This window comes from Oryx dammah, unplaced genomic scaffold (genome assembly GCF_014754425.2).
Source record: "Oryx dammah isolate SB20612 unplaced genomic scaffold, SCBI_Odam_1.1 HiC_scaffold_26, whole genome shotgun sequence".
NCBI lineage: Eukaryota > Metazoa > Chordata > Mammalia > Artiodactyla > Bovidae > Oryx > Oryx dammah.
Genome location: NW_024070210.1, coordinates 90,176,782 through 90,193,454, shown reverse-complemented (window position 1 = coordinate 90,193,454; position 16,673 = coordinate 90,176,782). Strand labels below are relative to the sequence as shown.

General features: G+C 37.6%; 1 protein-coding gene across 15 annotated transcripts in view; it reads left to right on the top strand.

Moving 5' to 3' along the window:
* The first annotated feature begins 998 nt into the window (after positions 1-998).
* TENT2 (terminal nucleotidyltransferase 2) overlaps positions 999-16,673 on the top strand; it is a 63,884-nt gene continuing 48,209 nt past the window's right edge. For 4 of the 15 annotated variants that reach the window (XM_040225891.1, XM_040225888.1, XM_040225886.1 and 1 more), the window contains exons 1-5: positions 1,028-1,379; positions 1,612-1,680; positions 8,144-8,317; positions 8,419-8,508; positions 11,893-12,130. In XM_040225891.1, coding sequence (XP_040081825.1) covers positions 8,181-8,317; positions 8,419-8,508; positions 11,893-12,130 — 465 coding nt within the window. In that variant the 5' untranslated portion in view covers positions 1,028-1,379; positions 1,612-1,680; positions 8,144-8,180. Of the gene's footprint in view, positions 1,380-1,611; positions 1,681-3,608; positions 3,749-8,143; positions 8,318-8,418; positions 8,509-11,892; positions 12,131-15,768; positions 16,554-16,673 lie in introns of those variants that run through there. The other 11 variants (XM_040225892.1, XM_040225889.1, XM_040225882.1 and 8 more) reach the window with 6 other exon arrangements.

The window sequence follows — 16,673 nt, the reverse complement described above, 5'->3', positions numbered from 1 at the left end:
TTAAAATGATTTAAATTATAGGAAGTAAATTCTTTGATGATGGGATTAAATTATAAATCAATAACAGATATTCTAGAAAAAAATCTGATACTTGGAGACTAAGAACACACAAATAACCAAAGGATCAAAGAAAAAACTCATAGGGAAATTAGAAAGTATTCTGAAATGAAGTCAAATGAAAACACAATATATTAAAATGTGTGGGATGCAGCTAACAAAGTATTTTGAAGGAAACTTGCATTAGTGAATTCCTGTACTACAAAAGAAGAGATCTCAAATCAATGACTTCAGTTTCCAAGAAACAGACAAATAATTTTTAAAAGAAAGGAAATAAACATAACAACAGAAATCAGTGAAAAAGAAAAACGGAGAAAACCTATGCAATCAAAAGCTGACTTTGAGATTTGAAATCAGTGAGGTTAATATGCCTCTTGACAGATCAATCAGAAAAAAACAAAAAAGACACAAATCACTAATTTCAGGAACCAGGGAGTGAGGTCCTATGTATTTTAAAAGGACAATAAATCCTGTTAACAGATTTATACGAATAAATCCGACAGCTTATATTTTCACAACTATTAAAGCTCACTCAAGAAGAAATACTAAATACTTTTTGAATTAGTGAATGCTAGCTACTACGGACAGGGAGTAGTCTAGGCTTTATAGATAAATAAGGGTCCCCAAGCAGCTCTCAGGTTAACAAGAAAAAAAAAGAAATAAAGCTTAATACTGATCGGTGAAGAAGGATGAGGGAAAACTTGGTCAGGAGGCCAAGAAAAGCTTCTCTGGGGAAGAGTCACTCCGTGCAGACAGGAACGACCGGTTAAAAAAAAAAATGCTTATCAGAATGTGAACTTAGGGATGGGGTTCAGGCAGACCCTCTGCTTTTCTCAAGGAAGTCCCAGCCTCAACCCGCTCGCAGCTACGACCTTCCTCCAGCCCAACCGTGACGCCCGCAGCCGCGCGCCTGCGCATTCGAGCCAAGAGCTCGCAGGAATGAGCGAGGCCGTTGCCGGAAGTATGACCTCCCGCTGCCTGTTCGCTGTTTCCATCCGGGTCACGTCGGTCTTCCGGGTATTTCCGATAGGGCTTTCTACGCTTTTTTTCGGTTACTTTTTAGTCTTCCGTCTCTTGCCACCGCCCCCGAGCTCCCACACCCTTGCCGGCCCTGCCTTTTCTTGTGTCGCTCCTCCCTGCTGCCGAGGCCGAGACTTAGCGCTCAGCCCGGAGCCGGGCCTATCTGTTCCGCGTGGGCACTACCTCCTCTGGCTCGGGAGGAAGCTAGGACCAAGCGCGCCAGGCCGTCGCTCCTCCGGCCCTGGAGCTCCTGGGCTGGGGGTGCTGGTCGACCCTCCTGCGCAGTCCTTCCGAGGACACTTGTGAGTTAGCGGGTTTAAGCGAGGGGAGCCTCCGTGTAGGCCCGTTTGGGGGGCGCGGGGCGAGGCGCCGCGGCGCGCCGGAAACTTTTTCGGAAACTAGTGTTTTGTGTGGGAGGTTCCGGCGGTATCTCCTCAATATCCCAGAGGTCTGGACTGCCCCCGTACTTGCTGAAGAATCTTAAGAACTGTGACGTTCTTCACTCATTTGTCTTCCTCGCGTCCCGTCCTCAAGTCTAGGACCAAACGAGGAAGAGTGTCTCGAGACTCTGCATGGGGTTTCAAAGGGTAGTGAAGAGCTAAGGTAAATACTTTGAAACTTAAGACTTTTCACTGAGTGGTTGTGAAATTGCCTCAGTTCTTCGAGTTACAGGAAAATGCACAGGTTAGGATTCTGTCCGATTGTTGTTTACCCCCCGTGTTTTGTTTACCCCCCCGCCTTCACCCTTTGTGGATAGGCTCGTCAACTCTCTTTCTAGGCCAGAACACGAAGGGATTCATGTGTCTCCCAACTTTTGAATCGCCCATGTTCCCTGCCTTGTTTGAGTCTCTCTCACCTCTTTGTCTAAAATAACAGTTGTTTATTTGTATTGGGATACCAATAAGGGGAACAAAAAAGAAACTGAAACTTAAGCTAAATTGGTAACTTAACAGGTGTGTGGTGTGTGGTTTTCTACGGAAAGATCATAAGTGACTGCTAAGCCTGTGTGTTTGTATTACAGGTAACATGCTACTTTTGTAAATACTCTCGTACTGTATGCTTCATTGACAGCCTTGTACTAATAGCCGATAATAGTAACATTACTTTAAATAGTAGGAAATGTCCTGTAATGGACTCTGTGTGGAATAGGCACTGAAGAAATGTTCGTTTGGAATCATGTGGCTCGATTATTTTTCAGCACTTGGATGCGATCTAATTCTAATTTAAATGGAACGTCTCTTTCACAAGCTATGGATGAGTTGACAGAGGGTGAGCAGAATTTAGGAGTTAGACTTTTTGTATTATGAAGAAGAGTAGTAAGTTTAGGGGATCAGAGGCATTTGGACAAAGTGGACAGATAACTGCAGATTGCACTTTCTAGGAAATCTTGATGAAGGAGTTTATGTAATCTTGAGTGTTCTCTAATTCTTTGGAGGAGAGGTGAAGTTTAGGATAGAAATTCCAGTTTGTAAGTTACAGGACTAAAGGTTATGTCACTAGGAATTACTTTGTAAAGTACTCCATTACACCCTTGTCCCATGTATGATTGTTTACAAATAGACCTGTATAATTTCCCAGTAGGCTTGCTTAGTCAAGAAGTAATCCTTAAGATTGTCTCTTTAATCTCTCCTTAGGGGAAGAACCAATGCAACAGTTTTAAAGCAGTTCAAAATTTATTCCATTTTATAGTCAAGTACAGATTGAGAAGTTGGTAACTTTCAAACTAAGAAAAATAGGATACCAATAACATCTGGATTTTATTATAAAATTTCTTATACCTGGTACTGTGGTTAATGTGGAGTAATTTTTTTTTCCCTCTACTTGCTGAAAAAGCCTTTTATTCAGAATATAAGAAAAAAATTTTAAATTTTGTGGAAGTCCTCTTAAATCCGGTGTGATAGTAGTTTTGCTGGATTTTATTTTCAGAAACTCTGTTTTGTTTAAAAAATGATCCCTTATATTGTTTATTGTTTGTGGGGTTTTTTGTGAAGTTGCTCGGTCGTGTTTGACTCTTTGCGATCCAGTGGATGCTTTACCATCTAAGCCACCAGGGAAGCCCTATATTGTTTATAAAAGGTTATTATTTTGGTGTCATTTTTATCTTCATCAGAATTAGTGTTGGAATGTATTAAGGGAGTAGGTTTCCTTGTGGCTCGGATGGGAAAGAGTTTCCCTGCAATGTAGGAGACCCAGGTTTGATCCCTGGATTGGGAAGATTCCCTAGAGAAGGGAATGGCAACCCACTCCAGTGCTCTTGCCTGGAGAATCCTGGACAGAGGAGCCTGGTGCACTACAGTCCTTGGGGTGGGTTGCAAAGAGTCGGGGTCGACTCTGTGTGTCCCTTAATATTACTATCTTTGTGTGTCTGTTAATATTAAGAGAAATATTAGAAAGGAATAGAAATGCATGGGCTTTTGGTTTACTTCCTTATCTCTAGATGATTATGCAGGATACCTATTGGAGAGCATTGAATATCATTGGTTAAATTCCCTAGGAATTTAACTTAATTTAATTTAATCCCCACTTCCAAGGTTGGCCTACATAAGAGCTGGACTTGAAGGCCAAAATTCATCCTGAGGAGAACTGACAGATTCTTTGCTTTGGGGGTGCTCCAAAACCTTTGATGCTTATCTGGAATTCAGGATACACTGATTTAGATAACTGCTCTAAAGTAAGTTTTTAAGTATGGAATCATTCTTAGCTTTTAAGCTGTGGATAATTTGATCATTAGCTTTGAAGAGTACTTCTGGGCCACAAGACATCTTTTGACTTATTCTGTCCTTGTTCTGACCAGATAATAGAATAGAAGTAAGCCTGATGGCGCAGAGGTTAAAAGCGTCTGCCTGCAATGTGGGAGACCTGGGTTCGATCCCTGGGTCGGGAAGATCCCCTGGAGAAGGAAGTGGCAACCCACTCCAGTATTCTTGCCTGGAGAATCCCATGGATGGAGGAGCTTGGTGGGCTACAGTCCATGGGTCGCAAAGAGTCGGACATGACTAAGCGACTTCACTTTCACTTTCAAGCCCATAATCTGGGCTGTTATGTCATTTTGTGTCTCAAGCATGAAGAAAATACAAACATATTTAGACACATAAACAAAATGTCTGGAGTTTTACCTATTAACTGGTTTAAATAAATCTGAATATAGAGTATTTAAATTCTGGTTTTTTGAATACATATTCCTTCTCTTGTTTGAGCAGATCCATATTGTATGTCTGTATTACAGTAAAATTAAATATCAAGCACAGTTCTTTATAATGAATTGTATTTAATGTCATTTTCTCTTGAATCCTGTGAAATAGTAATTGTTTTCTGGGAAGTTGGGTCAGAGAAGCAGGGTCAGGGAGGCCAAGAAAGAGTGTGAACCCAAGTAAAGGGAGAAGGTGGCATTAGTGACAGCCTTGGATTTGGCATTCTACTGTTATTGAGAGTACTTTTAATAAAGAATGCTGTGAAATCCTGCTTAGTTCAAGATATTGTCTCTAAGCAGCAAACATCAGGCTGGAGAAGGAAATGGCAGCCCACTCCAGTGTTCTTTCCTGGAGAGTCCCAGGGACAGAGGAGCCTGGTGGGCTGCCGTCTATGGGGTCGCACAGAGTTGGACATGATCGAAGTGTCTTAGCAGCAGCAGCAAACATCAGAGAGTATAGTTTAGCAAATTCATAGGAATTAAAAAAAGAAAATCAGTCTTCTATAGCTAGAGAAAGGCCTTCTGAAGAAAGCTGACAAACTCTTGTTTTCTGGAGGTAGCACCTTGTCTCTGGTCCATGGTAGTCAGGCACCTGGGTTGGGATCTGATGGTGGCTTTTCTCCACAATCTCTTATGAACTTTAAACTGGTGAGTCTCACTGTCTATGGCCAGCCTAGGAAATTTTAATCTTTCAGAATTGAAAAGGAATAAAGTTTCTATGAGTGGTTTATTTGTTTCTTCCCAGAGCTTTCTTTTTTTCCCTCTCCTGTTGTCTCCTATTCTAGTTTTTCAAGCCATCTGGTCTCAATCCCCAGAGGCAATTACTATTTCTTTTAGTAGTATATATATTATTTTCCTCTGTTGTTCTAAAAAAAAAAAAAAAAAAAAAACCACAACTTTTATAACATGGTTTTTAGATTGACATCTATTGAAAATGAGGATTTAGCACTTTTATGTACTTTCTCTCGTCATAAATTATGATGTATATAAACATGTAAATAATATGTAAAATATAGTATAATAACATATGTTATTATAAATAAATTAGTTATAATGTAGTAAGTAATATATAAATACAATTTTGGGTTTTCCAAGTGGTGCTAGTGGTAAAGAACCTGCCTGCCAATGCAGGAGACCTAAGAGATGTGGGTTTGATCCCTGGGTGGGGAAGATCCCCTGGAGGAGGGCATGGCAACCCACTCCAGTATTCTTGCCTGGAGAATCACCTGGACAGAGGAGCCTGGCAGGCTGTGGTCTGTAGGGTCTCAAAGAGTTGGACATGACTGAAGCAACTTCACATGTATACATGTTACAATCTGTTTAAATCAATATGTTAAATGTTCATGTTATTGTAAGAACTAAGTAGGTAACTGACTATTTTTCTTTTTTATGTGACCTTTTTTTTGAGTGTGTTTTGTCTGTAGTTTTAGTAATTTATTTTTAACTTCTTGCATTTCTTTTTAAGACTTTATTTATTTATTGACCGTGGTGGGTCTTCAGTGCTGCATACAGGCTTTTTCTGGTTGCTGAGACTGGGAGCTACCCTTTATTGTTGTATGCAGACTTCTCATTGCAGTGGCTTCTCTTGTTGCAGAGCACAGGCTCTAAGTGCACCAGCTTCAGAAGTTACAGTGGGTGGGCTCCATAATTGTGGCGCAAGAGCTTAGTTGCTCCAAGACATGTGGGATTTTCCAGGACCAGGGATTGAACTGACGTCCCCTGCATTGATTCCCAGGAAGCCCCAACTTGCTACATTTCTGTTCCTGTAATTAACTTTTTCTGCTCTGTTGGCCAAACTCCTCTCTGGTCAAATATTATATAAGGTAATCTACCAGTTCATTCTTTTTCCTCCTTGGATATCTTCTTGTAGCCCTCTGTTTACGTGTTCTATTTTAAGCTGTTTAGCTTCCCTTCACCACCATCCTGGGGAGTTTACTGTCTCTGACCTGTGTGAGAACTCCCTGTTCCTAGATCTGGGATTTTCTTTTACTTTTTTCAGTTCCTTACATGTCTTGAAAGGGTTTTTAGTCCCCTTTTGCACTGATAATATAATTGGGTATAGAATTATAGCTTGAAGGCATTTCCTACAGAAGCCTTGAAGGCATTCACTTCTTTGTCTTGTTTCCACTGTTGGTATTGAGTGGTCCAAAGCTATTTTGACATCCCTTTGTGTGTTTCTTTTTTTTAAATTGTATAGTTGACTTACACTGTTGTGTTAATTTCTGCTATACAGCAAAGTGATTCAGTTATACATATGTATATACATTCTTTTTTTTACATTCTTTTACATTATGGTTTATCTGAGAATATTGAATATAGTTCCCTGTGCTTTAAAGTAGGACCTTGTTAGTTATTCACCCCATCCCTTTGTTTATAACATTTTCTTTCTCTGTAATATTTATGAGCTTTTTTACCTGGTTTTCTGAAATTTCACTGTAATATGCGTTTATATATGTGTGTGTATAGACGTGTGTGTGTGTGTGTGTATTTTGTGCTTTTTACTCATTGGATCGTTTCAGTCTAAGGCTTGGTGCTCTTCAGTTCTGAACATGTTCTTGTTTTATTTTCTTGGTAATTTCCTTTTCTGCTCTTTCTGGAACCTAAGTTGTGTTGGATGTTGGGCCGCCTGGTTCAGTTCACTTATATTTTTTCTCTTACTGTTCTGCCTCCTGTCTGCTCTCACCAGTTTTTCTTTCTTGTTCATTCCTCAGTCTTCTCTTAGCTTTCTGCTGGATATTTCTGCTTTTAATTTTGTAATTTCCAAGAGCCCTTCCTGCTTTTTAAACAACACATTCTTGTTCTATATATACAGTGTTTTTTTCATTAATTATGAAATTAATGAGTTTTTTTTCTTCTCATCTTTCATTTGTTCCAAGTGTTGTTTCAGTTTATTTCTAAGCCTTTTAAAAATTTTTAGCTTCTGATGATCCATGAATGTTGTTTTTCTAGGAATCTAAATTGGAAGTTTCTGTGTGCATAGGTAGGCAGTTCCGTAGTAGACTTCATTGTAGGTTTCTAGCAAGCTTAACATTTTATTGGTGAACGACTGCTTCTATGTTACAGATTCCTTTGTTACTATATTATATGATTTCTCTTTCCATTATTTCATAGATGAATTTTTTAATTGCTTGAATTGGGAATATAAGCTGGGAATGCTATTTTTACTTTGTAGACTTTACTTAATATTTGTTTTCAGTTTGTTTTTTTATCCCACTCTTTCTCTGTGAATTTACAGCCTTTTGGGGTCAGTCATTGCAAAGAATAAATATCTAGTCTCTTGGCTGGGGCAGTGAAAGATTCTGATTGCGTTTTACATACGTTTTCCCTGTTCCTGTGGAACAAACTCTCTTTTATTGGTTGTTGTTTTTATAAGTTGTTTAGAATTTGGGGGGAATCTCAGAATTTTATAAATAGTTTTTAGGTAATAAAATTCCCTCCCTTGTTTGATCAGATCTGTAAGCTCTAAATCCTGGGACTTGGGTTGTCATATGAAGGATTATGCTTTTGAATAAATTAAAATGGGAATAAATGTAAGAAATTGTAGATTTTATTAAATACATCTCTTGGGTGGTTTCTTTTTATTATCAAAGTATAATGGTGTTAATTTATAAGAGTTGTTGATTATGACAGTTATTTATCATGAAATTAGAAATTTGCATAGATTTTAGTGTCATTTGAATAATATAGTTAACCTAGATTTAAAATTCATCATTAGTAAGTATCTTGTTATGTATTTTGTGACTTAAGAGATCTATTTGAGAAAATAAATTTGTAAATGAAGTTTGTAACTTGGTAACTTTATTAAATAGTAGATACTGGTTATCAAAAAGTTCACTGTCTTTAATCTATAATAATTTGTCTTTAAAACTATTCTAGGTAGAAGAATACATGTGGTCTTTTAGTGAACAAGAGCATGTTCCCAAACTCAATTTTGGGTCGCCCGCCTTTCACTCCAAACCATCAACAACATAATAACTTCTTTGCCCTGTCACCAAGTCTTTACTCACACCAGCAGCTTCTAGATGCACAGTTCAGCTTTCACAGTGCAGAGTAAGTGCAGTGTTTCAGTTCTTCTTTGACGCAGATCCTTTTTATAGGAAGTATTTGGAGTTAGAGGAAATGTCATCATGCTCTTTCTTTGTTTTTGGTAGCTTGTCTAGAGCTGTGTCATTACAGCAGTTGACATATGGAAATGTCAGCCCAATACAGACCTCAACTTCCCCATTATTTCGAGGAAGGAAGTAAGTATTTCTTACTTATTTTAAAAGAAAAATTTGCAGTTTGGGGAACTGTTTAACAATGTATCTTGTATTAAGTTAAATGGACACTAACCTACATTTTGTTTCCTGGGGTCTGTGCAGTCAGTTGTGTAATAGAATTTTCAAACTTCTAAGTATTTAAAAAATTTTAGGGGTAACTATCTTCAGATAACTACTTTTAATTGAGATTTTTTAACTAAAGCAAATGGGTTTCTGTATATTTGCTAGGGCTGCCATAACAGTACAACAGAGTGGGTGACTAAAATAACAGATTAATTTTCCTAAAATTCTAGGGGCCAGAAGTCTGAGATCAGTGTGTTAGCAGGTTTGACTTCCTCTGAGGCCTCCCTCTTTGGATTATAGATGGCTGCCACCTTTCCTAATAGGGTCATCCTTCTCTGTGTTCTGAGTCCTAATTCTTCTTCTGAGGATATTAGTTATATTGGATTAATAACCCCATTTTAATTTAATTACTTCTTTAAAGGCCCTGTGTCCAAATGGAGTCACATTTTGAAGTACTAGGGGTTAAGACTTAAATGTGAATTTGAGAGGACATAATTCACCTTATAACTCTTTCTTTCTATTAAAGTTTACTGTTTAATTTATCTTATACAGGTCAGGTTCCACAATAAATATTATTACAGTGAAAGTGTCTATATGACATAAAGCTTTCTATAGAGAAGTCAGGAATCAATTCATTTGAACCAGTTTGATTAAAAGAAGTTGATGTGTCACAGGGTAATTTTGATAGAACTTTAGGGGTGAGTATTAAAATAAGCCTTGGCAATATTTGCAAGATACTGCTTTTTAAAGCCTGTATAAACATTCTATAACTTTTATGTACAATGAGAAATAACACTAGACAAGAATTACTGTTCACCCACTATGGCTTTCCCTCATAACTCAGTTGGTCAAGAATCCGCCTGCAATGCAGGAGACCCCAGTTCCATTCCTGGGTAGGGAGGATCTGCTGGAGAAGGGATAGCCTACCCACTCCAGTGTTCTTGGGCTTCCCTTGTGATTCAGCGGGTAAAGAATCTGCTTGCAATGCGGAAGAGCTGGGTTTGATCCCAGGGTTGGGAAGATCCCCTGGAGAAGGGAAAGGCTACCCACTCCAGTATTCTGGCCTGGAGAAGTCCATGGACTGTACATTCCATGGAGTCTCAAAGAGTCGGACATGATTAAGTGACTTTCACTTCACTATTGTGTTAGTTTCTGCCATACCTCAACGTGAATCGGCCATTGGCATACATATGAGTGAGCTCCCTGCATCACAGAGCAAATTCCCACTGGTTATCTATTTTATTCTTTACCTGATAGCTAAGTTGGTAAAGAATCTACCTGCAATGTGAGACCTGGGTTTGATCCCCGAGTTGGGAAGATCCACTAGAGAAGGGAAATGCTATGCACTCCAATATTCTGGCCTAGAGAATTCCATGGACTATACAGTCACCAAGAGTCAGACACAACTGCGTGACTTCCACTTTGCAGCTTCCCTGGTGGCTCAGTTGGTAAAGAGGCTACCTGCAATGCAGGAGACTTGGGTTCCATCTCTGGGTTGGGAAGATGTCCTGGAGAAGGGAATGGCAGCCCACTCTAGTATTCTTGGCTGGAGAATTCCATGGACAGAACAATAACTCCTAGAGCAACACAACTGAGCAACTAACACTTTCACTGTGTTTAGTTGTCGCTCATTTGTGCCCAACTCTTTGCGATCCCATGGACTGCAACATGCCAGGCTTCCCTGTCCATCACCAACTCCCAGAGCCTACTCAAACTGACGTCCATCGCGTTGGCGATGCCATCCAACCATCTCATCCTCTGTCGTCCCCTTCTCCTCCTGCCTTCAATCTTTCCCAGCATCAGGGTCTTTTCCATTGAGTCGGTTCTTCGCATCAGGTGGCCAGAGTATTGGAGTTTCAGCTTCAGCATCAGTCCTTCACTGTGTAGAGTAGGCATTGTTCTAAGGACTTTGCAAATAATGGTTTGGCAGAGTTTTACAACAATTTATGAGGTAAGTACTGTTGCCCCTCTTCTGTTGAGAAAGTTGAAGCACACAGAGGTAATGAATTGGGTGCAAAACTGTATCATGATGCTTAAAATATTGACTTCATTTAAATTTTTGTGTTCTAGAAATTGTCTTGATAGCCCCGTTTGTGAATCATGAATGACAATAAATTCCATTAGTTCATACTCATATATATATTTAAACCTAACCTTGACATTCTCAATAGAAATATTATGTAAAGCTCTGAATTTTATGTTTAAAAATATTAAATTTATACTTATGTTTTTAGCACTTGTATACCTTTACTGTAAGTAGGAATTCTAGTTATTTTGTGGGTCTGTCAAAGAGAGAGTAACTGACATAATCCCAAAAGAATATTAAAATAAAAACCTTCAGGTGGCTATGACCCGTAAAATTTTAGAGTTAAACAAAAGGATTGGATAATTTCCTGTGGTTTAAACACCTTAGTAATATATCATTTAAGTAAATACCATTTTTCCCAACAAATAATTACTTTAAAATTGTTTTCTCTTTTTTATTTTGAATATTTTTAAGCTTCCAGAAAAATTTGAAAAATATTACAGTGAGCACTTGTATGTGCTTTTGTTGGATTCATCAGTTTTGCTAAATTTGTTTTATTCTTCCTCTTTCCTTCCCTACCCCCACTTTTTTCTGAACCATGTGAAAGAAAGTTGGTGACATTGTTTCACTTTATCCCAAAGCACATCAGTGCATTTCTCCAAAGGACAAGGATATTCTCTTGTATAGCTAAAAATATATCAGTCATGACCAAGAATTTAACATGAATACAAGACTTATATTGTATATAATACTGTTATATTAAACTATATAAGTATAGTTCATTTGCAGACTACTTTAGTTATCTAGTGTTTTTATAGTTTAAAAAAAAAAAACAGCTCTCTCTTAATTTGGTCTTTCCTGCTGATAAACCAGAACATAGGTGGACTCTCAAGATCCCTTTTTCATGTACAGCACGCAGTTCACTTAATCTTATCTTCCTTATGTTAGAGTTTGGATCTTTTATTGTTAGTGATTCTATAAATAGAGATTTTCCTACCAAGTTTTTGTTGCTGATACTAAATATTGTGGTAGTTCAAATGCAAGAGACTAACTTTGATGTATATATTGGTTTGTTTTTTTAAAAATATGCATTAGTGTACATTTTTTCTAAAGGTGTCTCTTATACTGACAATATTTTATGGTTCATTTAGAGCTAATAACATGGCCTTGCTGAAAAAGTCAGTATTTTCATCTATTATTTATATATTTTAAATTGTTTTCTATTTGTTATCAGAAAGTTATATCTTTAATCACTAAGGTATGTTGCTTGTTTTCAGGAGATTAAGCGATGAAAAGAATCTTCCTCTTGATGGTAAACGGCAGCGTTTTCATTCACCCCACCAAGAGCCAACTATAGTTAACCACATAGTGCCTTTATCAGATGAAAGAAGATACTCAATGTCACCATTGTTTCATACACATTATGTACCAGATATAGTCAGATGTGTTCCACCTTTTCGAGAAATATCAATTTTAGAACCTAGAGAAATCACACTGCCTGAGGCCAAAGATAAGGTAATTTTAATATAGATTTTAGTTTTATCTTTTGAGAAGTTAGTATAAATAGTATATTAAAAGTATCAGAAATAACTAATGTCTTGGATTAGGTAGAACATGCCCCTTTTCTGTACTATTTAAAAGACTATTCAATATAGTTTCCTATCTAAATTTGATTCTTTGATTTTTGTGAGCTGTTCTTTGGAAATGAAGCTTTCATATCAGGATATCAGATTTTCTCTGATTCATAAAAATCTGGGATAAGAGCCTAAAAGAGTTGATTTCTTAGTTTAGACAATTCTCTTGTTACCTATTCTCTTATAGTAAAACAAGCTTTCATATGGATACTCTAGTAAATTATTAAAAAGCATGTTTTTCTTTGTTATATTTGTTTTTATCATGAGGTTTTTAATGTCAAGAATAGAGAACCCAGGAGTCAGTGAGAAAATAATACTTTCTTATATTACTGATATGTGATATGATCAAGGAAGATTATCAAAAATATTATTTGGAAAACAATTTCAAATGAAGCTATTTCAATAATACTTCTTGGAAAATGACATCAGCATTGGGGAATAATGAGTTAATACAATATTAGAAGCATGTCTCTTCTGCCTCCCCATATTTAGTGAAACTCTTCAAAAAAGCATTCTGGCTAACTTAGAAGAGTTTATAATGTAAATATCTGCATTCTTTTGAATCATCTGAAGCTTATATTTGTTGTTTTTGCATTTTCAAAGTTGCTTTACCATAGCGAAATACCACATTTGTAGACTAAGGAGAATGGGCCTGGAGAGTGTAGTGATTTTGTTTTACTCATCTTTCGGTTCCTAGCAACCAGCATATGTCTGAAACATAGTAAGTGTGCAGAAAATGGGTCAAAAAGGGAATACTTGCTTCATTCCTTGCTTGTGCCACTTTTGATTCTGCCATCATTCTTTTTTTTTCTTTTATTGAGATGCAGTTTTATCATAAAATTTGCTCCATCAAAGGGTATAACTCAGTGGTTTTTATTATATTCAGAGGGCAGTGCAACCATTACCAATACCTACTTCCAGCACATTTTCATCACCTATAAAAGATGCCTTGTACCCGGCAGCAGTCACTTTCTCATCTCTGCCTGTCTCCCCCAGCCGCTGGCAACCAGTATTGATTTTTTATCTCTATGGATTTGCTTATTTTGAACATTTCATATAAATGGAATCATACAGTATGTGGTCTTGCTTCTTTCAGTTAGCATGTTTTCACGATTCATCCTTGTCATAGCAGTTCTCAGTTCTTTATTCCTCTTTATAGCTGAATAAGAGGACATTTCCCTGGTAGTTCAGTTGATGACGAATCTGCCTGCAGTGCAGGAGACCTGGGTTTGATCCTTGGGTAGGGAAGATCCCCTGGAGAAGAAATTGGCAACCCACTGCAGTATTCTTGTCTGGAAAATCCTGTGGACAGAGGAGCCTAGTGGACTACACAGCCCATGGGGTCACCAGAGTCGAACACAACTTAGCGAGTAAACCACCACCATCGTGGAATACTATTCCATTGTATAGATATACCATATCTTGCTTATGCATTCCTCAGTTGATGGGTTTGGGAGCTATTTCCACTTTTTCACTATTCTGAATATTGCTGCTGTGAATATCTGTGTATAAGTTTTTGTACATGATGTTTTCATTTCTCTTGGGTCTATACTCAGGGGTGAAATTGCTGAGTTATGTGGTAACGCTATGTATAACTTTTTGAGGACGTGCCAAAGTGTTTTCTAAAGTGTCTGCATCATTTTACATTTCTACCAGCAGTGTGTGAATGATCCAGTTTCTCTTCCTCCTTGCCAAAACTTGTTATTGTTTGTCTTCTTGATGATAGCCCTTCTAATGGGCATGAAATGGTATCTCATTGTGGTTTTGGTTTGCATTTCCCGCATTTCCCTGATGACTAATGATGCTGATCATCTTTGCATTTGCGTGTGAGCCATTTGTGTGTCTTCTTTGGAGAATTGTCTATTCAGATCCTTTGTTTTAATTTTTTTTTAATTGTTGAGTTGTAGTAGTTCTTTGTATGTTCTGAATACTGGACATGTATCAGGTATATAATTTGCAAATATATTCTTGCATTCTGTGCTTTGTCTTTTTACTTTTTTGATGATGCACTTTGAAGCATAAAAGCTTTTCATGTTAATGAAATCCAATTGATTTGTTTTTCTTTGATTTCCTGAGCTTTTGGTATTATATCTAAGAAACCATTGCCTAATCCAGGGTCACGAAAATTAACGCCTCTGTTATTCTAAGAGTTTTATAGTGTTAGCTCTTAGATTTAGGTCTTTGATCCATTGAATTAATTTTTGTATATGATATTAAGATAGGGAGGTCTAACTTCTTTTTTGCTCTTGGTCCAGTTGTCTCAGGACTATTTATAAAAATGGCTGTCATTCTTTATTCTTACTATGAAATAGGAAAAGCATTTAGGTGATATCAGTGGGAGGGAAGAGAAAGCAAACTGACTAACTTCGAAGTTTTAATACCCCTTTTCTGCACCTCTCAGTTCTTTTTCCTTTATTTGCTTTCTCATTTTAAAGAAACTTACGTAATATTGTGAAAGCCTGCAGTAGAAATCAAATCAGGACAATACTTTGAATGGAGATATAACAACCTTTTTCAGTCCCTGGGTTGGGACGATCTCTTGGAGAAGGAAATGACAACCCACTCCAGTATTCTTGCCTGGAAAACCCCATGGATGGAGGAGCCTGGTAGGCTATATATAGTCCATGGAGTCTCAAAGAGTCGGACACGACTGAGCAACTTCACTTCACTTCACATAACAACCTTTTACTCTATGTGGGTTTTTGATATATGTATGTAGATAGGCCCATATAAAATTTTTTTGTTTATTTTTAATTGAAGGATAATTACAATGTTGTGTTGGTTTCTGCCATACATCAACATGAATCAGCCATAGGCCCATTTCTTATGGAATATATTATGCATAAGTATTGAAGCTCTCAACTTCCACTCCAGTATTCTTGCTTGGAGAATCCCATGGACAGAGGAGCCTCGCGGGCTACAGTCCATGGGGTCACAAAGAGTTTGGACACGACTAAGCAACTAACACACACACACATTTGTAAATAGTTAAATACTGGAACTAACTTTGAGTTCTGCATATGGATAAGGTTTATTGATACATTGAATCTCAGTAAATTTAATAACATTAGTTAGGATAAATCATCTAGTAAAATATGGTTCCATATCAATAACCTTTTCTTTGCTTAGTAGCATAGGAAAAAAATTCTCCTAAATCTTATGCTTTTGGCTTAAGCACTTACCTCAGAGATAAAGATTATTAATAGTATTCTATTGATAAGCCAGTTTCTTTGAGTGCTGCTCTTACTTGCTGGTTCTGGGAGAAAGTAGGCAAGTTCATTTCTGTGTTCATTCTTTAAGTGAACACTTTTTAAGAAAACTAACATTTATTAATGTCTCTTCTCTTCCAGGCATTCTACATATGCTATGCCATTTAGTCTTTTCAACAACCCCATGACATGGATATTATCCTAATTTTACTGAGGCTCAGAAAGCTAAATAACTTGCTCAAGGTCACAGCTAGTAAGTGACACAACCAAGATTTGACCTTCATCTCTAATAATATAAAGAGAAGGAACTTAAGATGCTTAAAATGAAGGGTAGGGAGATGACATTCTTAGAATTGACTATAAAAGTAGGTCATCTGTGAGAGTAAAAGCTAATATTTACTGAGTGTCTTTCTTTGTCAGCAGTTTGTATGGTTTATCTCTGCTGGATTTTAAAATGAGTGGGAGGTTCGATGAGAAATAAAGTGGAGCAGCAATTTGAGACCTTGAATGCACAGTAGAAGGCCATTGAATGTTTTTGAGTAGAGGACTAGCACAATTAGATTTGCATTTTGGGGAAGATAATTCTTACAGTTTAGTGGAGTTTGGTTTGGAATAAGGAGGGCCTGGAAAGAGGTATAATTACCGTGAAGGCTATTAATTGTTAAAATTTTTTTCAGATGAGAGATGCTGGAGATTTCAGTTATGGTGGATGGTGGTGAAAAAGATGTGAGAGACCATGCATAAGGAAAACTGATACCTGTGTGGAATGATTGAATGCGGGAGGAGAGGGAGAGAGAGAGATCAGCGACTTTAATGATCTGGTTCTGGACTGTTAACAGAGATGAGGAACCCAGATTTTGAATGTTCAAGCTGATTGAGGAAGTAGTCAAGAGTTATGTTTCTCAGTGCTTGGAACTATGAGGAACTCTGCTGTAACATTTGTGTTCTTGAATGGCCTCATGTTCTGCAGATTACATGCTAAGGCCATGGGAAATAGGGCTTGAGAGTACACTATGCAAAACCTAAACAGTTTTGGAACCAGAACGCTCAGAAGTACAATAATCAGTCCCTTAAAAAATGACCTGGATAGATCAGGTATGTGGCTTAGCCTGGTTGGGTGCTATTGCAAGGGATATTAAAAAATATACAATACACAAGTTGACATGCTGCCTTGTGGAGGCCATGAGACAAGGCAGTTAAAGTGGAGCTGTGAGT